The 25,676-nt window shown below is 47.2% G+C and overlaps 1 protein-coding gene across 3 annotated transcripts in view; it reads left to right on the forward strand.

Moving 5' to 3' along the window:
• The first annotated feature begins 10,050 nt into the window (after nucleotides 1–10,050).
• Nucleotides 10,051–25,676, forward strand: part of FGD6 (FYVE, RhoGEF and PH domain containing 6) — a 128,999-nt gene continuing 113,373 nt past the window's right edge. For all 3 annotated transcript variants that reach the window (XM_073651681.1, XM_073651682.1, XM_073651683.1), the window contains exon 1: nucleotides 10,051–10,221. In XM_073651681.1, the coding sequence (XP_073507782.1) occupies nucleotides 10,212–10,221 (10 nt within the window). In that variant the 5' untranslated portion in view covers nucleotides 10,051–10,211. The remainder of the gene's footprint in view (nucleotides 10,222–25,676) is intronic.

The raw sequence follows: 25,676 nt of genomic DNA on the forward strand, positions 1-25,676 counted from the left end.
TACATGAGTTTTCTGGTGGCTGACAGATAGTGCAGAAACTGATGAAGTGTCCAGATTTCTCTATAACCTTAGCAATAGTTTTTACGTTTGGGATAGGACCTGAGAGTTCATGGTGTTTTTCCGCTGACACCTGTCTAGCCTGATGGCAAGGAAGATGGCTGACTCTAAAGAAGCTAGTGGGGGAATGATGCACTGTCATATCCTTAATAGCATCAGAGAATCCTAAACAGAAATGGTAATCAAGGGTGGGATCTTGGCACAACGATTCTGTTTTCCTCTCTACCACTGTTACTCTGGCTGGTTGTCATAGAGAAGACTAGGCCAGAGAAAAGGGAGTCCCATGAAGACAAAAAGCTTTGGTGGTTTACTGAAAACCAGTCAGGCAAATTAACCATGGGATCATTGTAAGGACTGCAGCTTGAGCCTGGTTAGCTTCCTGTACCTGGCTGGAGATGTTCAGCAAAGTCATAGAGGAGCAGAGACAGACCTTGCATTTGATCAACCATGTCAAGGAGGACACCGATGGGGTAACACAGATCCCACCACTGCCACCAATATGTCACGGATAACAGTGTGGGGGGAAACGCAGATCCCACCGCTGTCACCAATAGTCAGGGGAACGCAACTCAGCTGTCTCCAGTTATCAGGACAATTATGCAATTGACTGACGAGTGATGGGCGAGGCCACAGCTACTTCCACTACTAGACCGGTTATTGGGGAACTCACAGTGAGCGTATGGTATATACAGCTCTCATCCCAACGCATAGAATATATATGTATATACAGTATATACTCTGTATGGTCACTGCCAACTCCACAATAACAAAAACAACTACTAGCTGCCACCACCAATCGTTTATGCAGACTGACTGGACACCCGATACAGGTGGTTTATGACTTCAGGGGTGCAGTCTACAAAGCAATAGGAACAGAACTATTACATTTTATATATTTAATCCAGAAAGGTAGCCAGTGTTTATAAAAGATATACAAAAGATAATACAAAATGGGAACATAATATAAAAGGGATATGTAAGAGTGTTGCTCTAGTGCACATATCACTAAGAGGATGGTTTGGTGCATCCGGGCCCAGGTTTTATGGGCACCCTAAGAGACGGGCAGGTCTGGCTGCCCACATACCTCACCTCTGGGTGTGGTTAAGAGGTTAAAATGGAGTCCGTTGTTTGACAAATGATCTGTGTGTGTAGAGGGAAAAGGTCTCCTGTGTGATATCCAGACTGAGCCAGGGGACTAGATGTTCTCCAGCCTGTGTGACCACAGGACTGGCTAACCAGAGACTTTGTCTAAAGAACTGTTTCTTTGTTTTGCCTGCACTGAAGGCTGTTTATTTTCCCTTTTGCCTGGTGCCTTTATGGAGCAATAAACCGAATTGGACATTTAAATAGAAACGCTTCCTGTTTTGCCTCCCGACGCACCAAATGAGTAGCACCCCCTACAGATAACAAAAAAAAAAAATACTAAACCTGATGTCATGGAAATGGCTCAGAGCTTAGCGGAGGGAGGTACTCCTTAGGAAAACGGACATAACTAAAGCAAGCTGTACCTTCCGGGACTGACAAATGACCAAACTTAATTTCTGCTTTTATTAGATCAAAGTTAGGCAAACATACCTTCCCTGTGTGAGCTCATGTGGGGGCTTTTTGTCTGATGTGCTAGGTCTTTCAGAATTTTATGAGATCCCTAACTTACATCTTTGCCCCTGGAGGTCCCAGGCGGTAGATACTGACGTCATGTTTCTTATCGCGATTTTACCTTCATACCGAGATGAAACTGGACCGTTATTAAGTTGGAGGGGTTAGAATGTCCTTACAGTGATGTGAGTGAATACGTTATGTTCGTCCCTTCACTTTGAAGCCAAAAATATATCTCCCATAAATGTTGGATCGATGCAGACCACAATATTCATCAATGACCATTGGCCTGAAGCGTTTCAGAAACATTCTTTGATCAGAGACAGCTCTTTGGTTTGGAATTGTACTTCCCCGCCTCGGCGTAAACAAATCTCAGACTTGGTGTCTTTTTCCTAGTAAATCTCCCTGCTCTACTTTCCCTGCAGGAGGCCCGTACTTCAATAGGGATGAAAGCATCAGCTCTCTCTCACTTCCTCTTTTTCAATTAGTTTTTTTCTTACCTAGTTCTAATTATTTGCATATGTTCAAGGTGAGGGTGATCTGTCCCTTCGAAAGGTCTTATGGATTTTTATTTTTCTCTATGACAAACCACCACGTGGGATTGATCCATTTTCTATAATGGTAACAGGTTAGGAAAAAGTATGACTCAGATTCTGATTCATCATTGCTGTTTCTCCAGTTTTCTGGATTAAATTGGTCTTTTTTAATTGATTATTATTCAATCCTTATTCTCTATACATTTTATTCTACTTTTAAGTTGTCTTTCTTTTTTAGGTTATTTTTTATTCTTCCTTGTCAACGTTACTTATCCAGATGTTTCAGACAGATTTATGAAATTCAAATTATACCAAATGTTACTTTTTTTTGGTGTATGCCACTCCAGTTCCCCCTGAAGTAAGATTTCTGGAGAGGTTTTCAAATCAGCACCTTTTTTGCAACTTTTTAAAGGATTTGAGACTTGTAGTGATAAAAAGAACCGGTTAAAGGAAAAAAAAGAGCATTTTTGAATTTACGACATATTCATGAACTGCACCATTTTGAAGAATTTGCCGCAAAAAAAACCCCATCAGCAAATACCAAAAGAAAAAAAAAAAAAGTGAATTCAATAAAATGCAAATGACGAATCAGGCCCTGCGTTTGCAGATGGTGGTAGCGCAGGCAGGTAAGAACAAAAGCCTAGTAGGTACCGGGAGGTTAGAAGGGTTAACACCAGGCCAAAACAATATGAACTCAGAAAACAGCATAACAGCACACAGTCCAATATCACAAGGATACCATGCCAGGTTGCAATATACAATAACTGGCACTGCTGTGTAGCCTGGAGGGTTTTAAAGAAAATCTGTCAGAAAATCCCCTGCCTCCAAAACCATTAATATGATTGTGTAGCATCTAAACGTCAAGTGAGTTATTCCCTTTATGACCCCAATGCACTGTTCCAGCAGTGAGAAATCACATTTTAAAGGGAATCTGTCAGCCCATGTGACGTATATAACCTACTAGTATGGGTATACAGGTGATACAATTGTTAATCTAGCCCTGCCAGTATGCCCATATTATTGGTCTTGTTGAGAAATCTTATTTAATTTGTTATGTTAATGATTTCATCCAGGCTCTGGGCCATAAGGTGCCCGGAAGAAATCCCTGCCTCCTCTCTTTATTAGCGTACCATCCCCCTCCCCTGCATGTCACAGTGCCCTGTGCCATGCAGTTGTGTTATCGGAATCCCGCACCTGCGCCCTGAAGTCCTTCCGCATTCCGTATCTTTTCCTCCCTTCTATGGGCAGTGTATTCAGGGATCTTCTGCGCAGGCGAGTCACTGTGACTGGTGCTCCAGTGACCACAACTATAAGGTGCTCTCCCCACTTCCTCCCTCCTTGCATAGTCAGCCATGTGTATGTGTATATATTGTAATGCAGCGGTAAAGAAGCAGTGACACAGGTTAGTCCAACTTAAAAGTCTTTATTTTGGCAACTCACAACAAAAAGACAAACGTAATAATCCGTCTCACAGTCCATAATACTCCGTTGCCATGGGCGACTGCACCACTGGATCACTCGAGGGTGCATCAGTAGCTTTGCTTTCCCTGGTCTGAGTTCAGTCTCACACATACCGGTCTTCGGGTACGTGCAAACGATCAGTAATGGCTGCGGATTGCACTTGCGTTGCGTGCAATCCGCAGCGCCAGATGTTACAGCATAGTGGATGGGATTTCAAGAAATCCCATTCTCACTATGCGTCTCCGTGCACCTGCGGCTCACCCACGGACATGCAGTCCGTCTTCCCAGACCATAGCATGTCAATTTCACTTGCGGAGACACTAGTCTCCGCAAGAGAAATTCTATCAGTGCAATGTGTAGGATGCTGTGAATCCACATGGTTCAATGAACACATGCGGATTCACCTGCGTGCAGCGCTTTGGACGCAGCATAAAGTATACGGTGTTCAAACCACTGACAGTACGCATAATGTGCACATACTCTTACACAGAGCTCCTGCTCTGAAATAAGCAAACAAAACACTGACACACCCAAACTTCAACTCAAAGTTTAAATGTGAATTGTGGACATGGGCCACTCGCAAAACCCGGAGTGGAGGGAGAGGTCCGTCCCACTACCAATCCTATAGACCTCTCGAAAAATAAAAGCCCATGTCAGGTTTTCTTAAATCTGACTTGGTCAAATAACTAACACTTTTATTTTGTACTGCAACCACAGCTGTGTGTGATTACAATACACTCCAGCGGGTTCAATATGCTTCTATGTGTATCCTGAGGGTGTGTGCAGACGATCCGGAGCCGCTGTGGACTTATGCAGCGTCAAACCTGCAGCGTCCAGATGCTACAGCATAGTGGATGAGATCTCTAGAAATCACATGCCACTATGAGTAACTGGGCAGCTGTGTATCATCTGTGCAAACTGACATGCTGTGCGTCTTTCCAGATCGCAGCATGTCAATTTCTCCTGCGGGTCCACATGCGGGCTTTCCCCATAGACCTAACTTCTATGAGGAAAGTCCGCGTGTGAAAAAAAAGGTTAAAAGGTTACAATGGGCTAAGGAAAAGCAATCGTGTACTGTGGATGACTGGATGAAAGTCATATTCAGTGATGAATCGCGAATCTGCATTGGGCAAGGTGATGATGCTGGAACTTTTGTTTGGTGCCGTTCCAATGAGATTTATAAAGATGACTGCATGAAGAGAACATGCAAATTTCTACAGTCATTAATGATATGGGGCTGCATGTCAGGAAAAGGCACTGGGGAGATGGCTGTCATTACATCTTCAATAAATGCCCAAGTTTACATTGATATTTTGGACAGTTTACTTATCCCATCAATTGAAAGGATGTTTGGGGATGATGACATCATTTTTCAAGATGATAATGCATCCTGCCATAGAGCAAAAGCTGTGAAAACATTCCTTGAAAGAAGACACATAAGGTCAATGTAATGGCCTGCAAATAGTCCGGATCTCAATCCAATTGAAAATCTTTGGTGGAAGCTGAAGAAAATGGTTCATGACAAGGCTCCAACCTGCAAAGCTGATCTGGCAACAGCAGAGAAAGTTGGAGCCAGATTGATGAAGAGTACTGTTTGTCACTCATTAAGTCCTTGCCTCAGAGACTGCAAGCTGTTATTAAAGGCAGAGGTGGTGCAACAAAATACTAGTGATGTATTGGATTGTTCTTTTGTGTGTTTATTTTTCATGATTCCATAATTTTTTCCTCAGAATTGAGTGATTCCATAATTTTTTCCCTCTGCTTGGTCTGAAAAACATTACCCTGAGTACCACATTTTTAATCTTGATTTCTTTTAGTGTTTCTTAAAGCCCTAAAGTTGCCATTTGAAATGACTTTAGTTTTGTGCCAAGTCTGTGATCTGCTTTTTTTCAACAACATTAAACAACTGAATGAACATCCTCCGAGCCCAGTGATTCCATAATTTTTGCCTGGGGTTGTAGAAGCAGAATCATTAACATACACACAATAAATGAATGGAAAATACATGTATGCATGTCCTCTATTTCAGATGTTTTTTTCTATTTTTTTAACCCATAAGAAACAAAGACCACAGACCTGATGCAGCTCCATGATTAAGACCTGTTTGGGTCGAAACATGTTGGTTTCTATGCCTTGTTTGCAATCATGAGTGTATCCAAACTGTTTGACCTTATTACCTGTTTTGAATATGAAGAAATAAACGGATGTTTTAAGAAACCTTGGATTTCCTGGGATCATTCGCCCAAAAAAGTGCTGGATGCTTATTATTTTATGTAATGAATTTGGCGCATCTTCTCAGTGGCATGCGCTACAACTTAGGCCGGTTTCACACGTCTGGATATTTCCGGTACCGGAGATATCCGTGTCCGTGTGCACCTGTGTGGCATACGTGTGCCGCATCAGGATCACAAGTATCAGCGCCTGGGAATCAGTGTACAATTAGCGCTGTTCCCAAGCGCCAGGTGCAGAATGCTGCCCTCATCATTGTCCCCTGTTCTCGCTGTGATCAGTGAGATCAAGGGACAATGTCTGCTTCCGCAGTGTCCAACAGTAAAAATAAGAATAAAGTAATAAAATCCTTATACTCACCTGTCCGGAGATGTCCCCAGCTGTAATCCTCCGACCGCTGACGCCGGGGAGAATCAGCCGCTCCAGCGAGCGGGTCGTGGAGCTGCGCTGATCTCAGGAGCTTCGCTCGCTAGAGCGGCTCATTCTCCCCGGTGTCAGCGTTCACATGGTTTACAGCGGGAGACATCTCCGGACAGATGAGTATATTTTATTCTTATTTTTATAGTTGGACACTGCAGGAGCAGACTACTATTCCCAACATTTTCCTTTGCTCGTGCTGATTACAACGCTAGCAAGGGACAATGATGAGAGCAGCGTTCAGCACCCAGCGCTTGGGAACAGCGCTAACCGTACACTGAGTTCCAGCGGCCGGTACGTGTCACACTGATGACATCCGTGTCACGCGTTCAGCGTGAGACATTTTGCGGACCATGCATTGTGTAAAAAACGGACATTTCAGCTTGTGGAGCACACGGTCCGTGGAAACACATTGACATGCGCAGACCCAGAGATTTGAATGGGTCTGCATGTGTCAGTGTCTCCGGTACGTGTGGAAATTGTGACCACAAGTACTGGAAAAATTAACATGTGAAAGAGCCATTATGATGAATTTATTGGGCAGTCTTATCCACTTCCCACCCAGCTCCAACTTCACCAACTTTGGCTGAGTTGACCAAAACCATTGGGAACCTGCCAAGACACATTTTGTTTGCAAACATTTTGTGACATTTGAACGTGTTATACTCCAATAGTCAGGAGAAAACACCTTCATGAATCGAGTCCTTAGTAGTGTTCGAGCGTGTTCCATTAACCCCTTCGGCGAGCACACTTGGGTGCTTGCCGACTATTTTGGCGTTCTCAGCATTTCTTTTAATGTTGCTGTGCCTGCAAGTGTCACAGCTGTTTGACAGCTGTGACACATGCAGCGATTGCCTGTTATATTTTCGTTTGCCATTGTGGGCAGGGTTTAGGGCTTCAAGATGTCGCCTGATACATGATTTGAAAAAATAAAACACCTATTTTGTCTTTGAGCAAAAATAGCGTATCAAGGGAGAAACTGATTGTAACATACCTGGCGGCGTCCTTGCATAGTGGTCCATCTCCCACTGTGCAAGAGCGCGCACTTGATCTCCAGTCCAGTCTGCTAGTCTGGCTTCCCTCCATGCTGTCTGCTTGCCTCTGTTTCTGCTGCTTAAGGGCGGCGCCCGATCACTTCCTGCTTCTTGTAGCTGCTGCAGGCACACCCCTTGTGCGTCCTCAGCCTATTGCTGTCACCTGGTATTTAACCCAGCTCCTCCCTGGAATCCATGCCTGAGCATTGTGTTGTCAGTTGGCTTCCTGTCACTGATGTGCCAGGTCCTGTCTATGCTTCCTGCCTTGCGGTATCAGTTCCCGTGTCTGAACTATCTTCTAGCCTGTTGTTTTCTGCCTATCCTGGAGGCTGTATTTCCAGGCCAGTGTGAACACGCTCCTAGCCTGTTCTTTCCGCCTTCTAGGGGCCGTATACCTAGACCCGTTCCTGTATCTTGCCTGTTCCTGTCTGAACACGCTCCTAGCTTTTTCGTTCCGCCTTCTAGGGGCCGCATACCTAGACCCGCTCCTGTATCTTGCTGCTGTGTCTGTTCTTGTCTGATTACTCTCCTAGCCTGTTACCTGTTTTTCTCTATGTCCGTACCTTCCCTTTTCCTGCAGAATCTGATCCCGTACCTAACTCCTACTCGCCCCTGTACTCCCGTTTGTGAGTTTAGAGTCCACTTGCTACTTCATTGCAAGTATCCTGTGTGTACCTGGTTCTGCCTTTCCCTTCCAGTCTGTTCCGTGTGAACAGAGCCCTGTCCCCTCTGCTCTACCTTGCTCACCGCTCCGGCAGTTCTTGCCTGCTCTGACCCTTTGCTCGCTGCTCCGGCAGTCTCGCTCTGCTCTGACCCTTTGCTCGCTGCTCCGGCAGTCTCGCTCTGCTCTGACCCTTTGCTCGCTGCTCCGGCAGTCTCGCTCTGCTCTGACCCTTTGCTCGCTGCTCCGGCAGTCTCGCTCTGCTCTGACTCTTTGCTCGCTGCTCCGGCAGTCTCGCTCTGCTCTGACTCTTTGCTCGCTGCTCCGGCAGTCTCGCTCTGCTCTGACCCTTTGCTCGCTGCTTAGGCGGCCTTGTCCTGCTCTTCTCTCACTCACCGCTCCAGGCGGTGTCGTTTTGTTCTGCTCTTGCTCGCCGCTCTGGGCGGCCTCACTCTGCTGTTTGTCCACCGCATCTGCGGTTCTGTTCCTGAGTCTCAGTCTGTACTGGGTCCTATCCACTCGGTCCTCCAACCTGTTGTACCTGCCAGTACCTCCCTGCCTGCATACCAGTCGTGCTTACCAGCATCCGCCAGTCTGCATACCAGCCGTGTCTGCCTATACCCAGCAGTCTGTGTGGCAGCCTAACCTGCCTGTTCCTGTATTCCCCTGTATGGGTCAACAGCCGTGTCCGGGGTATGTCCGGGAGTAGCATCTGGTCCCTCTGCTCGGTTCCTCCTTGGTGCACTAGCGTCGTATGCCGTCGTGCGACCCTGGTCGGATCGGGTGGATACTTAGTTACGCCCCTCCAGGTATTCACTCTCCGGCACGGTCCAGTGGAATCACTACATATACACGCACACGGCACTCAGCCCGGGCGTGTGCATTACACTGATTAATTTGAAACAAAAAACCTCAGCGAATATCACAAGTAAAAAAAAAGAAAAACAATTAAAAAAACCCGCAAATGATCAATTGGGCCCTAAATATTTGTCTTTGTCAGTTTCGTAAAATGTAGCAAGATTAGCGCCAAAATATCCGTCATACATAAAATCAATAAAGTGAAGACTGGAGACATTTAAGCAGGAAAAAATTTGACTTTTTAAAAAGTTTCAAATGATCAATCAGCCAAAAGAATCTGTAAAGCCCTAACCACGGCCACAATGGTGAACATAATAAAAAAGATAGGGAGGCACAGGCCGCAGGGCGCACGAGAGAGGCACAGGCCGCACGAGAGGGGCACAGGCCGCACGAGAGGGGCACAGGCTGGAGGGAGGCACAGGCTGGAGGGGGCACGCGGGAGAGGGGCACAGGCTCGAGAGAGGCACAGGCTGCAGGGGGCACCAGGGAGGCACAGGCTCGAGAGAGGCACAGGCTGCAGGGGGCACCAGGGAGGCACAGGCTCGAGAGAGGCACAGGCTGCAGGGGGCACCAGGGAGGCACAGGCTGGAGAGAGGCACAGGCTGGAGAGAGGCACAGGTTGCAGGGGGCACCAGGGAGGCACAGGCTCGAGAGAGGCACAGGCTGCAGGGGGCACCAGGGAGGCACAGGCTGGAGAGAGGCACAGGCTGGAGAGAGGCACAGGCTGGAGAGAGGCACAGGCTGCAGGGGGCACCAGGGAGGCACAGGCTGGAGAGAGGCACAGGCTGCAGGGGGCACCAGGGAGGCACAGGCTGGAGAGAGGCACAGGCTGCAGGGGGCACGAGGGAGGCACAGGCTGGAGAGAGGCACAGGCTGGAGGGGGCACCAGGGAGGCACAGGCGGTAGAGAGGCACAGGCTGGAGAGAGGCACAGGCTGCAGGGGGCACCAGGGAGGCACAGGCGGTAGAGAGGCACAGGCTGGAGAGAGGCACAGGCTGCAGGGGGCACCAGGGAGGCACAGGCGGTAGAGAGGCACAGGCTGGAGAGAGGCACAGGCGGTAGAGAGGCACAGGCTGCAGGGGGCACGAGGGAGGTAGATGCCCCTAGTACTGGAGTAGCACAAGATCCGTAGTCTTCATGTATAATTCAGTCCATCCACACATGCGCGGTCGGCCGTAGGGCTGTGACGTCACTCAGACACTCCCCTCCTCCTCCCTCTTTACCATATTGGGAAGAGGCATCTCCCAGCTCCGCCAGGCGACCCCGACTCCGGACACGGCGGAGTTCATCCCGGAGCAGCCAGAGGAGCAGAGCGCCGACTGCCCGGTAGTATGGATTAGGAGGGACGCTCCATGGGAGAACATGAGTTCTGGTGAGTGCTGGGCAGAGTTGGACGGTGCAGGAATCCCAGCTGTGCCCGGACTGCCGGCTACCTCCATCATTACAGAGGAGGTCGCCACACACGAGACAAGAACTTTATCTCTTCTGAGGAGTTCTAAAACTGCAGACATTAGTTTTCCCCATTCCTTTAATAGCAGTTTGCTGTGAGTGACCAGAACCCTTCTGCTCCGCGGCTGAGCCCAGTACATATTCTCACCCCCACTCACAGCTGAGATGGCATGTGACATCGGTCCAGGCTGAGCCGGGGCAGTGGGCGCACTAGTAGCAAGAGGGATAGTCCGAATGTCTGTGCTTACTGACAGCAAGCAGAGATGCTGGTGGACTGGAAAATATACAATACAGTGCTAAATTATATATATAAATATTATTAATTGTGCAAGGGGGTGTCCGCCCCACTCTATGACGTCCATGTTCCCCAAGGGATTTGTGAAGGGGTTGTCCTGATGTGACAGCAGCTCAATGCATTGAATGGAATTTAATCTCAACTAATAATAAATATTAGCATCAGTCATTGTGCCCTTTCTTCTTAAAGGGCTATTCCCATTGATTACATTTGAGGTATAGTGGATGCTGGTCTCATCTACCTTGAGAATCAGACCCCTTCACACTGTCTGTGGAGAGGTTCTCAGACTTCCTATACAAATGAATGGCAATTGTGACAGCAGCATGAGCTGGGCCCCTGTTCTTGGGATTGATGCACCAACTATATATTTGTGGTATATCAGGATATGCCATAAATGCACATGATAGGAACAATCAGTCATAGTGATTGCTATATTTTTTGCTTATCTTTCTGACTCTTCTGATTGGCAGGTCTTTATAATTCTGGTTGGTTGGGTTGTACCTTGTAGCGCTGGTATATACCCTTCCAGTAGATATATGGATGGAATCTAGCTATTTTTAGATTGGCATTGTGTCTGGTGATCGTGAACAAACAATATATTGGGCCTGATTCATTATTGCATTTGTGCCTGCTTTTTTTTTTTGTTCCAAATCCATCTTTCCATTTGTGCCTTTCTTAAGTCTATTTTATGTTTTTGCCTTTCTTTTTTTAAGTTTGCTATTGTGGTTTAGGGTTTCCAGATGATCATGTGGTCACCTGATTTATCATTTGGAACGTTTCAAAAAGTCGCAAAGTTTATTGCAAATGTTGTCAAGTTTCATCCTCCTGAGTGATTCTGTGTACACCAGCAATTTTTGCAACGTTTTTTCGATACGTAGTAAATACGTATAGATAAGGACCACAGGAGGTCACTGTAAGCATAACTACATTATGGGATATATGCCGTTAAAGTGTCAATTACCTACAAACAAAAAAGGCACTACTAAAATATATATATATATATATATATATATATATATATATATATATATATATATATATATATATATATATATATATTATATATTAGTGGCAATACAATTGTCATTTGTACGGAATTGAGATTTTCCAAAATGTGCTACTTATCGCAGTAAAAAGTCGCAAATTATGGTTCAAGACAGAAAAAACACCATTTTTTACTTTGTGCAATATTCATGAATCGCATGTGCCATGTTGATGAATTTGGCACAAAAACGTCTGTGGATACCAGAAGTCAAAAAAAGGAAAGTGACCTTTAAAACTCCTCCCAAATGCTGAATCCGGGCCATAGTGTTTTGCCTGGTCCCAAGAGGTGCCATTGTTTTACCATGTGAGTTGTCATGTTTCTGGATTGGACATATTGGAAATCAGTGTGTCACATTACAGGCAATCCAGCGTCTTCAGGAAGGAAATGTTTAGAATGACTGTCTGTCTGTATCATGGATCTAGGGGTCACACTTTGAAGAGGTGAAGTGCTTCCCCTTGTGCAGGCTTATGCTCCACTAACAGGATGTTTATTATACATATTCCAGGCTGTCGTTTGCTGGTTCCAGCTTCCGTCATTTCCACATGTTCCTGCAAAACATTGGGAAAAAAAAAAGTGCTGCGCTTACTGTACATCGGTATAGCAGATGGCTGAGAACTCGGCATTGCGACATGAGCACTACTGTAAACTGAATTCCACTATAGTATATACAGGGCTTTCTGTAGCGTAAGGGGGATGTCTCCTCGGTAAATGGTTATACATGGACAGACCAGTGGCCCAGCGCTGTAGATCACAAATGGAGGCAAAGAGGCTTTCACACTTTAACCATTTGTTTACTGACTTTATGGCAGTAGGACAAGTCATGCATGGATAGGGCACGTGAAATGGACATACTCATTTTTTATTTAAAAAAAAAACCAAAACATTGTCTTAAGTGGTTATAATGGAGACATGCAAAACCACTTATAAAAGTCACAGGCAGAAACTTCCATTTGTATTCAAGTAGCCAAAAAAGGAAATAAGAGATTTTGGTTTGAAGACTGATGTTTGTTCCAGGGATTGTTCACAAACACACTGACAATGAAGTCTGCCTGGGAATTGAGCACATCAACCATAATTAAAGGGAATCTGCCTGATGTTACCACCTAATCTGAGAGCATCATGATGTAGAGCTAAGGTTCCTGATTCCAGTGATGTGTCACTTACTGGGCTTCATGCTGTGATCACTGTTTTATTAGCAGGCTATGGTCACTAGAGGGCCAGTATACCTGCTGCCATGTCGTCTTTCATATTTATGCGCTCTGTATAACCCCCTCCCCCACCACTGATTGGCAGCTTTCTGCCTATGCACAGTGTACACAGTGGTGTGAACAGGATTATACAGAGCTCAGCATTTAGAGAACTGGTAGATCTGTAGCAGATAAAACAGGGCTTTTATCAAAACTGCAGCACAGTAAGTGATACATTCCTGGAATCGGGGTCTCAGTCCCTACATTATGCTGCTCTCTGATAAATTAGCAAAAACCTGGTAAAAAAAAAACTCCATTTAAGCATTTCTGGGAGCTGTAATTGGATCTTAGGAATTTTTTTTTCTTCTTTATCAGTTTGCATAGGATAACAGAGTGGCTTATTGTGTACAAGTAAATGGAAAGTCAAAGCAACATTTAACAGCTAGAAAGCAGACTCCTCTTCTGCTCCCTTTTGGGAATGAAGTGGAAAGTAACACTTATTTCTTTTCTAACGACAACTCTGCTCTGGCAACATTTGAAAAGTCCTGGAAAACCCCTCTAAGCTTATTTACCCTGGCTGGTTGTCACGATTTGCTGGTTTCTGAGCAGTCATCGTAATGACTATTTAGTGTAAGGTCTCATTTAGATGTCAGTATTTTTCATGTATGCAAAGAAAAAAATGGTACGAGTGTCATCAGTGTTTTTCACATATGAATAAACAAATTACAAAGCTTCTCCTCTCGTTTGCAATGTTAAACACCATGGTGTGACATCTGTGTGCTGTCCGTGTTTTTCATGGACTCATAGACTTGTATTGGCACTTTTCATCTATGATGCCTGAAAAAAATGGTTTCTCAGGGAGTTTTGCACACAGAAAAACGCCGACCTGGGAATAGCACCATTGATTATATTGGGGACGTGTTGTATCTGTAGAAAACACCGATAGAATTCATATGTGCAACACGGACGTCTGAATGAGGCCTTCACATGCAGAGGTCTCACTGCAGCTGAAAGCCGTGAACTGATGGCGCTGCTGAGCTGGTTGTCAGTCACTGCTGGCACACTACAGGTGCATCTCACTAAATTAGAATATCATCAAAAAGTTACATTTATTTCAGTTCTTCAATACAAAAAGTGAAACTCATATATTATATAGAGTCATTACAAACAGTGATCTATTTTAAGTGTATTTCTGTTAATGATGATGACTATGGCTTACAGCCAATGAAAACACAAAAGTCATTATCTCAGTAAATTAGAATACTTTATAACAACTGCTTGAGGCTGCGTGCCTACTATGCGTTTTTGCTGCGGAATTTCCGCAGCGTAAACGCTTGCAAAACGCTTGGTAATCCGTGCCCCATGATCCCCAATGAAAATCTGCATGTTCTGTGCCCATGCTGCGGAATTTTCCGTAGCGAATTTTCCTTGCGGAAAAATCTGCAGCATGTCCATTATTTGTACGTTTTCTGCATGCGGATTTGAGGTCCCAATGCATTTGAAAAACGCAAGTCAAATCCACATGCAAAAAACGCGTCAAAAACGCGTGTAAAATCCGCAATCGTTTTTACTGCCAAGAACATGCAGAAATGCTGCAGAAATTTTCTGCTTCAATTCTGCATCATGGGCACCTAACCTGAAAAAATGTTTTTAAGATCCGAAATGTTGGCCTACTGAAATGTATGTTCAGTGTCTGCACACAATACTTGGTCGGGGCTCCTTTTGCAGCAATTACTGCATTAATGCAGCGTGGAATGGAGGCGATCAGCCTGTGGCACTGCTGAGGTGTTATGGAAGCCCAGGTTGCTTTGATAGCAGCCTTCATCTCGTCTGCATTGTTGGGTCTGGTGTCTCTCATCTTCCTCTTGATAATACCCTATAGATTGTCTATGGGGTTAAGGTCTGGCGAGTTTGCTGGCCAATCAAGCACAGTAATACTGTTGTTTTTAAACCAGGTATTGGTACTTTTGGCAGTGTGGACAGGTGCCAAGTCCTGCTGGAGAATGAAATTTCCATTTCCAAAAAGCTTGTCAGCAGAGGGAAGCATGAAGTACTGTAAAATGTCCTGGTAGACGGCTGCACTGGCTTTGGTCTTGATAAAACACAGTGGACCAACACCAGCAGATGACATGGCTCCCCAAACCATCACTGATTGTGGAAACTTCACACTAGACCTCAAGCAGCTTGGATTGTGGCCTCTCTACTCTTCCTCCAGAGTCTGGGACCTTGATTTCCAAATGAAAATTGGAACTCTGGGACCTTGTGGAGTGTGTCAATGACTGCATTCTGGACATCTGTCAAGTCAGCAGTCTTCCCCGCAATTGTGGAACCTACTGAAACAGACTAAGAGACCTTTTTAAATGCTTAGGAAGCCTTTGCAGGTGATTTTTGTTAATTCTTGTAATTTCCTGAGATGACTTTTGTGTTTTCATTGACTATAAGCCATAATCATCAACATTAACAGAAATAAACATTTGAAATGGATCACTCTGTTTGTAATGACTCTATATATGAGTTTCACTTTTTGTATTGAAGAACTGAAATAAATTAACTTTTTGATGATATTCTAATTTAGTGAGATGCACCTGTATGTACTGAGCGGTGACTGAAAGCCCAAGACTGCTGGCAGGAATAAAGCTCATTTCCTCCTGGCAGTGCGGCAGCCGCATGGTTTCAGAACGCTATTAACCTGCAGGTTAATGGTGTTTTTTCATGACCGGTTCTCTTTAAAAAGTCATCTGGTGTAACACTGTGACCTTGTGCCTGCAAGTAGATGACAGTATGCCATTTGTGCCCTGTCTAAACATGGGTGACATCCCTAATAGTTACAATGACACTCTTAGTACAATACCGCTTCTTGTTCTCTGTTCCTCATTAATATAAACAGATAAAAAATTAGGATTACAGACATCGCTCATGACATGTATGGGAGTGCAGATTTTTACTAAAATAAACAATTCAGCATGTTTTCTTCTAAAGCTAGCCATGCACATTAGATGGCTTTTGGCTAATCGTTTGGCCTACAGCCATCTTAGCCAACTCGCCTCACGGGAGCACTAGTTCAGCCCAGTGCTCCTGTGTTCTCTATGAGAAAACCGCTGGCTGACATAGCCAGCATCTTATCTCGGGAGTCCGAAATTGGACATGCTCCTATAAAGATGAGACTATCACCTGAATCCATCAATATCGTCGGATTCAGATGACTTAATCTAATGTGTATGGGGACCTTAACTCTGCAGTGTGTTATTCCGCCAGTAAATACAGTATATTTGGTTACCATTTGACTTGTATACTCTTACCTGTACACAGTCTGATACTGTCCATCAGTGCTGACATATATTATTTATCGTTCACCTAATGATACACGGCAGTCCTGTGGTTGTTTCATCAGATGAATTCCTGGTCTTGTAGTTCATGGAAGTACTAGTCATCCTTCTATTGTCTGTATACCTGATAGGGCGTATGACTAGATGTTGTCTTAGTGATACAACTCCATTTAATGTGACTTGGTAAGACCAGATTACAGCCACTAAACAACCCTGCTCACATAAAGTAAACTTCAGCGGTAGATGAATGGCTAGAAGGCCATATTTTACATTTTTATAGTGTACATTCACTGTAACAATAAAAATGCATTTGTTTTATTTTTTTTAATAGCTTGCAAATCTAAACATTTATGTATGCCTCATTTTCCATTTGAAATTTGGGCTTATCTTTGTATGATTTTATTCAGCTTCCTATGACCTACATTCCCATGTAGATGGCTTAGAAGGGTTGATCCTATGGACAGATTGTCATTAACAACTATGAAGGTTGATATTTGTTTAATGAAATGATTAGTGAATTTGATCCACCAGGTAAGATTTGCACTAAGAGAAACAAGGTTTAGGGTCTATAGATTGCAGGTAGCTCTATGTGCATGTGATAACTATTTGCTGCAGACATTTCTGCATAAGAAAACGTGACACACGTAAACCCATTCAAAACTATGGCCTGTGCACATGTCAGTGTGTTTCCACGGACCATGTGTCCGTGTGCTCCACACGCTGACATGTCCATTTTTTTTGCGGATGCACGGTTCACAAAATGTCTCATGCTGAACACACACAGATGTCATCAGTGTGTCACGTCCCGGGCCTGGGAATCAGTGTACAGTTAGTGCTTTTTCCAAGCGCCGGGTGCTGAATGCTGCCCTCATCATTATCCGTTGCTCGTGCTGTGATTAGCACAAGCAAGGGACAATGTTGGGAGTAGTAGTCTGTGCCCGCAGTGTCCCTGTGTAAAAATGAGAATAAAATAATAAAATCCTTATACTCACCTGTCCAGAGAGGTCCCCCGTTGTAATCCACTGACGCCGAGGAGCTGGGGAGAATGAGCCACTCCAGCAATCGGGCCCTGCTGAGCTGAGCTCAGGAGTGGTGTCCTGTCACTTAGTGAGCTCCACTGGGCAGTGCTGGAGCGGCGCATTTTCCCCAGCTCCTCGGCATCAGCGGTCAGAGAATTACAGCAGGGACGGACAGGTGAGTATATGGATTTTATTCTCATTTTTACACAGGGACACTGCGAGAGCAGACACTACTACTCCCAACATTGTCTCTTGCTGATCACAGTGCGAGCAAGGAACAATGATGAGGGCAGTGTTCAGCACCCGGCGTTTGGGACCAGCGCTAAGGGTATGTGCAGACTATCCGGAGCCGGCTGCGGAGAAGCTGCCTCCGGCTTCCGCTCACTATGCAAATGAGCGCCACCCTTTTTTTTTTTTTTTTTTATACCTCACATGCAGACTTTCCCCATAGAGATTAGGTCTATGGGGAGAGCCCGCATGTGGACCCGCCGGAGAAATTGACATGCTGCGGTCTGAAAAGACGCCACATGTCAATTTCCTCAGGTGTGCCGCAGACGCATAGTAGGCATGGGATTTTTATAAATCCCATCCTCTATGCTGTAACATCTGGGTGCTGCGGATTGCACGCTGCGCACTTGCACTGCGTCCAATCCGCAGTGAACACTGATCGTGTGCACATACCCTTACAGTGCACTGATTTCCAAGCACCGGTACGTGTGACCCTGATGCGGCACACTGTTGCCACATGTGTGACACACACGGACACACATGACACGGATATCTCCGGCACCGGTTTTTCCGTACCGGAAATATACGGACGTGTGAAACCACCCTAAAAACAAACACACGTTTTTGAGGCTATATGCCCACGATGCAGAAATGCTCAGGATTTTTTCCTGAGCGTTTCTGCATCTCCCCTGGCAGAAAAAACGCATGCGGATTGTACATGCGGATTGTACATGTGGATTGTACATGCGTTTTTCCTGCCAGGGACATGCGGATGTGAAGCGTTCTTCACATGCATTTCCGCATGCGGGTTGTCAAGCGCTTTCCAAGCGATTTTAGCATCACTTCGAAAAGTGCTTGACAACTTGGTCACACTATATAAATCCATGCAAAAGGCATGGATTTATATAGCGTGACTGTAAAGAATGTTTAAAAATAAAAAATAAATCTATACTTACCTTCTGATGGCCCCCGGAGTCTTGCTTCGCTCCTTCCTCCCTTGCCGGCAACTTGTGGTACACTGAAGGACCTGCAGTCACATGACTATGATGTCAGTGCAGGTCCTTCAGTCCACCGCGATCTGCCGGCAAGCGAAGACAAGCGCAGCGGGGGCCATCAGAAGGTAAGTATAATATTTATTTTTTATTTTATTCTTTTACAGGTTCTATGGTACCCGGGTCCGGAGGTGAGTGTCCTCTCCTCCAGACCCGGGTACCATCCGCACATTGAAACGCATGGCACATTTCAATGCAAGTCAGTGGCGGCGAAAACGCAGCGCTTCCGCAAAATAATTGGTAGTGCTGCGTTTTTTTCCGCAATGATAATCCGCAGCGGAAATTTCTGCAGCATGTGCACAGCACATGCGGATTATCATTGGAGGACATGGCAGGCCTTCTACCAAGCGTTTAAGCGTTTTTGCCGCTGCGGAAACGCTTAAAACGCATCGTGGGCACACAGCCTGATGCTTTTTTTTTCTCATTCATTAGAATAGGTGAAAAAATCAAAAATGCTGAAAGAATTGACATGCTTCAGATGTGAAACTGCAAGATTTCTTGTTCTCGTGCATGAGATTTCTGAAATCTGTCACATTGCTGGTACAGTAAAACGCTGCATTTTTCATGGCAAAAATGAGGTGTGAACATACCCTTAGGCTACATTCCCATGATGAGTTTTTAGTGAGTTTTTGATGTTGCAGATTTTAAGTGTATTTTTTTTTACCTGCAATTTTATTGCCTTTTTAATGCTATGGTTTTTGTCAATTTTTTAAATGCCCTGTTTTAAATAATGCTGTTTTGTTATTGATAATTCCTGACGTTTGGCTCTGACAAACTTTTGATATGGTCATGTGAAGATTACGTGTGATCTTTATTGCGTTTCTGCAGCAGAAATGCACTAAAACCAGACATGTGTTTTTTTTGTTTTTTGTTTTACCTGCGGATTTTCCTTCTCTAATGCAAGTCTATGGGGAAACTCTGATCATAAAACTCAGTGTACCTGACGCGCCCTGGGCCTATGTGATGTAGCGTTGCGCACGCAGGGACTACCCGGAGCCGGATCTGATAGGGGTAGTAGTCTCGTGGCTGTGACCCGGTCCGTGCCCAGGGAGTCAGACTAAGTGGCGGTATATTAGCAGTAGATGTAGGACGACTACGCCACCCGTTGAATGCAGCTATGGAGCTGCCGCTGCAGGGCAGGCCGCTGAGGCCGGTGGAAGGATGGTGCAGCGTGGATGGTATAACCCCCAACGGGAGGGGTATGGCCTCAGGGCAGCCGACGTGGATGATGGGGGTAGCAGGAATCACTCAGAGACGATGCGGTGTAGTTCAGGGTCTTTACTGGTGACAAAGATAGACCCTCCCGGAGTACTGGCTAGCGGTCGGGGCCTGGTCAGTCCTTGAGCTGATGGGATCCCCCTTGGCCAGGCGGAGTTGTAGGCCTCCCCAACTAATTGTACTCTTCTGGCTACCTTGCTAGAGGCGGGTAAAGGTAGCCCACGTCCCTGAGTGTACCGTGTGGTGCTCACCCGTATGGCCGGTGACTCGGGGCCTTCTAGTAGCTTCCGCTCCACGACGGCGGTGCTGGTCCCACTCTTGTGACAGAGCCTTCGGGTTTCTGGGCCAGAGAACCTGAAATCCCCTGCCGGTCGGTTTCTGCTGCTGGGTAGGAGTTAGTCCCCACAGCCTCGGACTCCGGGTCCGGTAAGAAATCTTCAATCAGGGCGAGCTCTACAGCTTCCAGCCCTGACCTCCTCTTAGCACGACTCCCACAGAGCTCCTGATCTTTCTTTCCTATTACTGCTTCTCTTCTTCTCTCTACTCTTCAGACTAACCCTGCCTCAGCCCCAGGTTTATATAGGGGAAGTCCTTCCCCTCCCAGGACTGGGCAGGAGGTGTGGCATGCATAGGATTCCTGACCAAGAGACCTCCCACCTGCTCTCAGACATAACATTGCTGTTACTGTGGAAACCAGACCCCTGGGGTGCCACTTTCCCCCCTAGTGAAATTTAGTACTCCGGGACTAAACATATTTTTAGAAAAACATAACCAATACAAACAGAAACGGTACAATAATAAAAAAAAAAACATATTAGAATGGAAACGGCGTGTCCGCAACCGGGTGCAGTTTTTGAAGAAAAGCAAGGTGTCCATTTCACCAAAACAGGGAGACGTAACCAGGTAGGGGTCTGTCCTGCCCCGAGTCCTTAACAGTCTTTAGTCCATTCCTAAGTTACGCTCCAACCAATTGTACAAGGATTCCCGGTAATCCACCAAGGACTCCTAAAAATAACTAGAAACACATAATTATTTAGAAGTAACAGACAGGTGACCACAAATAAAACAATTTTTAAACACTTCAAATCCTCCAACGTGCGGGTAACTGGCCTCTAGTGGCCCTAGTGGACCTACGGAGCTGACTGTCTGGCCCTGAACTACAGGGTGTAGGAGCTGTCAAGGATAAACTGGGCAGCTGTCTACGGGCTCTTTGGCTCACTAGGGGTATGGCAGGCTCACTATAAGCAGAGGGTTGATCCTCCTGATCTGCTTGTGTGGAGTCTTCTGCCTCCTGGACCGGCTGTTCTTCCAGCTCTACCGGTTGCTCCGTAAGTACTTGGGATGCTGGTTGGAGGAACATGAGGACGGGTACCACAACTGCACCATTGACTTGAGTCCAGGACCGAGGGAAGTCTGCGAGCACAGTACTAACCACATCTTCCCTTTCCTCTACGGGTCGAGGGTCTTCTTGTTCCTCTTCAGGGTTCCGTAGCTGTTCGGGACACTTCTTCAGGTGATCCCGGGATACAATGGTTGTGGTTTCCCCTCCGTCTTTACTGATGGTACAGACCTTTGGGTTGTCGTGGCTTGAGGGCAGTACGATGTACGGGTCCTTCTCCCACTGGTCGTCCAACTTGTGGAGCCGTCTTTTCCTCTTCAAGACCTGCTCTCCGGGTACCAAGGGAACAGCGGGAGCATACTGGTTGTAAGTTTTCTCTTGTCTTTCCCTAGCTAGACAGAGACTTCGCTCCACGCTCTCCTGTACTTTCCGGTACTGCTGCTGCCTCTCTGTGTCCCAGTCTGCTTCCGGTGAAGTGTCCTCGGGTGTCAGGACTCCCATCTCCAGGTCAACAGGTAGCTTACCGGGTCTTGCCCTCATTAGGTAAGCCGGGGTACAGTTGGTGGAACCTACGGGGATGTAGTTGTATAGGTCCACCAGGTCGGGCAGCTTCTCAGGCCACAGACTGCGTTCTTCCAGGGGCAATGTTTTTAGAAGATCTATCACCAACTGGTTCATTTTCTCACAAAGTCCATTAGTTTGCGGATGATAGGGTGTCGTCCTGATCTTCCGGCAGCCATACAGAGTACAGAACTCTTGGAAGACCTCCGCTTCAAAGGCAGGTCCCTGGTCCGTCAGCACCTGCTCTGGGTAGCCGTGTGGACGGCAGAAGTGCTGCTGGAAGGCTCTAGCTGCTGTTTGAGCCGTTAAGTCCTTGACGGGGACGACAACCAAGAACCGGGAGTAGTGATCCACGATGGTTAATGCGTAGACGTAGCCACTTCTGCTTGGGGTCAGTTTTACATGATCCAAGGCGACCAGTTCCAACGGCTGCCGGGTGACGATGGACTGAAGGGGGGTCTTCTGGCTGGCACGGTCCTTCCTTCTTAGGTTGCATGGGCCACAGTCTCTGCACCACCTCTCGATGGTTCCTCTCATGCCTACCCAATGGAACCGCCCGCGCAGCAGGAACTCCAGCTTCTTCCATCCGAAGTGCCCAGCCCCGTCGTGGTATGCCTCCATCACCATAGCTGCGTCCCTTCTTGGCACCACTACTTGCCAGATCAGTTCATGCGTCCGGGAGTTAACCATTCTGCGGCACAACTTCCCCTTGTAAAGGAACAGTCGACTCTTCTCTGCCCACAGTTGCTTGGCCTCCTCCGGAGCGTCTGGGTCAAGGCGAGCCTCTGGCCGAGTCAGCATCTCCTTCACCAGCCGGACGGCAGGGTCACTGTCTTGCGTTTCCGCCCAGTTGTAGTGAGGTAAGGGGTTGAACGTAGCGGCTTGCTTACCCCTTACACGGTGGGAATACTGGATAGTCCCATGACGGTGGAACGCAGGGAGTTCGACCTCTTCCAAGTCTTCTGAATCCTCACCCTCGTCCGGTAGGTTTGGCATCCTGGACAGGGCGTCCGCGTTGGTATTGGAGCGTCCTGCCCGGTATTTGATTGTAAACTCATGGTTGGACAAGCGGGCCATCCATCTCTGCTCTAGGGCACCGAGTCTTGCAGTGTCCAGGTGTGTCAACGGGTTGTTATCCGTGTACACGGTGAACCGGGAAGAAGCGAGGTAGTGCTTAAAGCGTTCGGTGACTGCCCACACCACTGCCAGGAACTCTAGCTTAAATGAGCTGTAATTCTCAGGGTTTCTTTCGGTGGGTCGCAGTTTTCGGCTGGCGTAAGCAATTACCCGTTCTTTCCCCTGCTGGATCTGGGACAGTACGGCTCCTAGCCCGATGTTACTGGCGTCGGTGTAGAGGATAAAGGGCTGGCTATAATCAGGGTACGCCAGGATTTCATCCCCCGTGAGGGCCATCTTCAGCTGACGGAAGGACTCTTCTTCCAGCTTCTCCCATCTGAAGGGTGGCTTCTGGTTCTTGGCTTTCCTGGACTGGCCTATCAGGAGGTCCTGCATAGGGGCTGCCTTTTTGGTGAAACCGGGAATGAACCTTCGGTAGTAGCCTACCAACCCGAGGAACTGCCTCACTTCCTTTACGCTGGAGGGGCTTGGCCATTCCTTAATTGCGGTGATCTTATCAGGGTCGGGGGCCACTCCGTCCGCACTCACCACGTGTCCCAGGTACTGCACCTTTGGCTTCAGGAGGTGACACTTGGAGGGTTTCACCTTTTAGGCCGTAGCTTGCCAGAGCTTCGAGCACTTCCGCCAGGTGTTCCAGGTGGTCCTCATAAGTCTTGGAATATACGATGACATCGTCCAGGTACAACAAAACCGTCTCAAAGTTTCGGTGTCCCAGACAGCATTCCATCAATCGTTGGAAGTTTCCTGGTGCGTTACAGAGCCCGAACGGCATGCAGGTAAACTCACTAAGTCCCATCGGGGTGGTGAATGCAGTTTTCTCCCGGTCCGCCTCTGCTACAGGAACCTGCCAGTACCCGCTAGTGAGATCCAAGGTAGAGAAGAAGTTAGCAGATTTTAAAGCAGCCAAAGACTCCTCTATCCTTGGTAAGGGGTACGCATCCTTGTGTGTGATACGGTTGATTTTCCGGTAATCTACACACATTCTCATGGTGTTGTCTTTCTTTTTGACCAAGACTAGTGGAGCTGCCCAGGGGCTACAGCTATCTCTGATTACCCCAGCCTCCTTCATGTCTCTAAGCATCCCCTTGGCGTGTTGGTAGTGTGCAGGGGGTACGGGTCGATACCTCTCTTTTATGGGAGGATGGTCTCCCGTGGGGATGTGGTGTTCTACCCCCTTGACTCGCCCGAAGTCTAACGGGTGTTTACTAAACACTCTCTCGTACTCTTGAACCACCCGGTAGACTCCCTGTTTCTGGTGTGAGGGAGTGGAGTCAGTACCCAAATGTAGTTGCTGACACCAATCCTCCATTTGTTGTTTAGAGCCGTTACCTTCCTCCGGAGAAGATGGAGGCAAGGGTTCTACGGACTGTATGGAATTCTGATTGATAGTATACAATTTGGCTAGCGTGGCATACCGGGGCAGGTACACTTCCCTCTTCCCGATATTTATTATGCGAACGGGCACCCTCCCATGGCGTACATTGACCACCCCCCGTGCTGTCAAAATGGTGGGCCTACTGTCTGAGTAAACTGGTTCTACCATTGCCTGGTAATCTCTACCCCTCAGACCAATAGCCGCCCGGCACCAAATCATCATTTCACTTTTTGGGGGCATGGCAATAGGAAAAGGGTCACACATTCTCACGCTACCAATCTCACCGCCGGAGAGTTCCACCTGTTGCCGTCGCATCAGTGCCCGGATCTCTTTTTGGAGCACTCGCTGCTGGCCGGAGCTGGCGTTCTTGGCAACCTGCTGTAAAATAAAAATCACCTCTGCAAGACAATTTTCAATTACATTAGTTCCTAGAGTTATCTTAGGGTGACTCTCGCGCTTGTCAATGTCCACAATGATCAGTCCCTGGGCTGCCAGCTCGACTCTACCGATTTTAATGGTCACCTCTTTAAATCCGATCTGTGGCACGGGCTGACCATTGCTGGCGATGATACTCAAGTCGTCGTCAGGGTAGCGGGTTATATCCGAGTCATTCCAGTACTGCTTGAAGAGCACGTACGGGATGGTGGTGACCTGTGACCCAGTGTCCAGTAGGGCACTCATAGGAATGCCATCCAGTACCACAGGCAAGACTGGACGTCCTCCCACATATTTGTCACGCCAGTTTGATGGGCCTGATGATCTTTTTCCTAGGGGTTGGCCCTCTACCCTAGGTTGTGCCAGTTTAAAGGACAGTACCTTGCCATATGTCCGGGTTGATTGCAGCGGCGGCAGATAGGTTGTCCGTCCTCGTTGTATCGGTCGCTGGGTCTTCCTCTGGCCGGTGGGGTCCTCCTTGGTCGGCGCCACGGGATGTCCTCCGGTCCGGATGCCAGCTGGATCTTCCCTGGAGTAGAAACCTGTAAAGACTGCACAGTTCGGGTTAGCGCAGCAACGCTTTTAGCTAGCTCTTGGACCTGATGGTGCAGGTCGGGAGCCGGGTCATTGTTCAAAGCCTGCGCATCAGCTCCCACAGGCCCTGCCGACAAGGGCGCCGCCTCCTGGTGGTAAGTGGTAGTGGGGCGTCTGTGGGTCACAACGCCACCTGGTGCCGGTTCTCGGAGCACCCGGATGGCTCTGTCCTTGAACTGTGCAAATCCCAGATGAGGGTCCTGTAAGGCCATTGCCCGCAACTGGGTTCGGTGGGCATTGCAATATAAACCCTCTATAAATTGTTCAGTCAACAGCCGGTCCTCGTCTCCCACGCCGTCAGGGTCAATCTGCTTAATGGCTCTCAGGGCCTCTTGTAGGTTTAGTGCATAGTCCCTTATACTCTCTTGTGCTCGCTGCTTGCACCCGTAGAATCTAAGCTTGATCTCGGCTGAGGTGCGGGTATCAAAGGTGTCCTTCAGCCGGGTTAGTATCCCTGCGACAGTCCTCCCCCCAGGTGGCCAGGACTTTACCTCCCTTTGGGCTGCCCCAGTTAATTGGGCCACCAGGATGCTCACTTTTTGCTCTTCTGTGAGGGGGTACACCTGG

This window comes from Phyllobates terribilis, unplaced genomic scaffold, assembly GCF_046119375.1.
Source record: "Phyllobates terribilis strain yellow unplaced genomic scaffold, ASM4611937v1 Scaffold_11__3_contigs__length_659146591, whole genome shotgun sequence".
NCBI lineage: Eukaryota > Metazoa > Chordata > Amphibia > Anura > Dendrobatidae > Phyllobates > Phyllobates terribilis.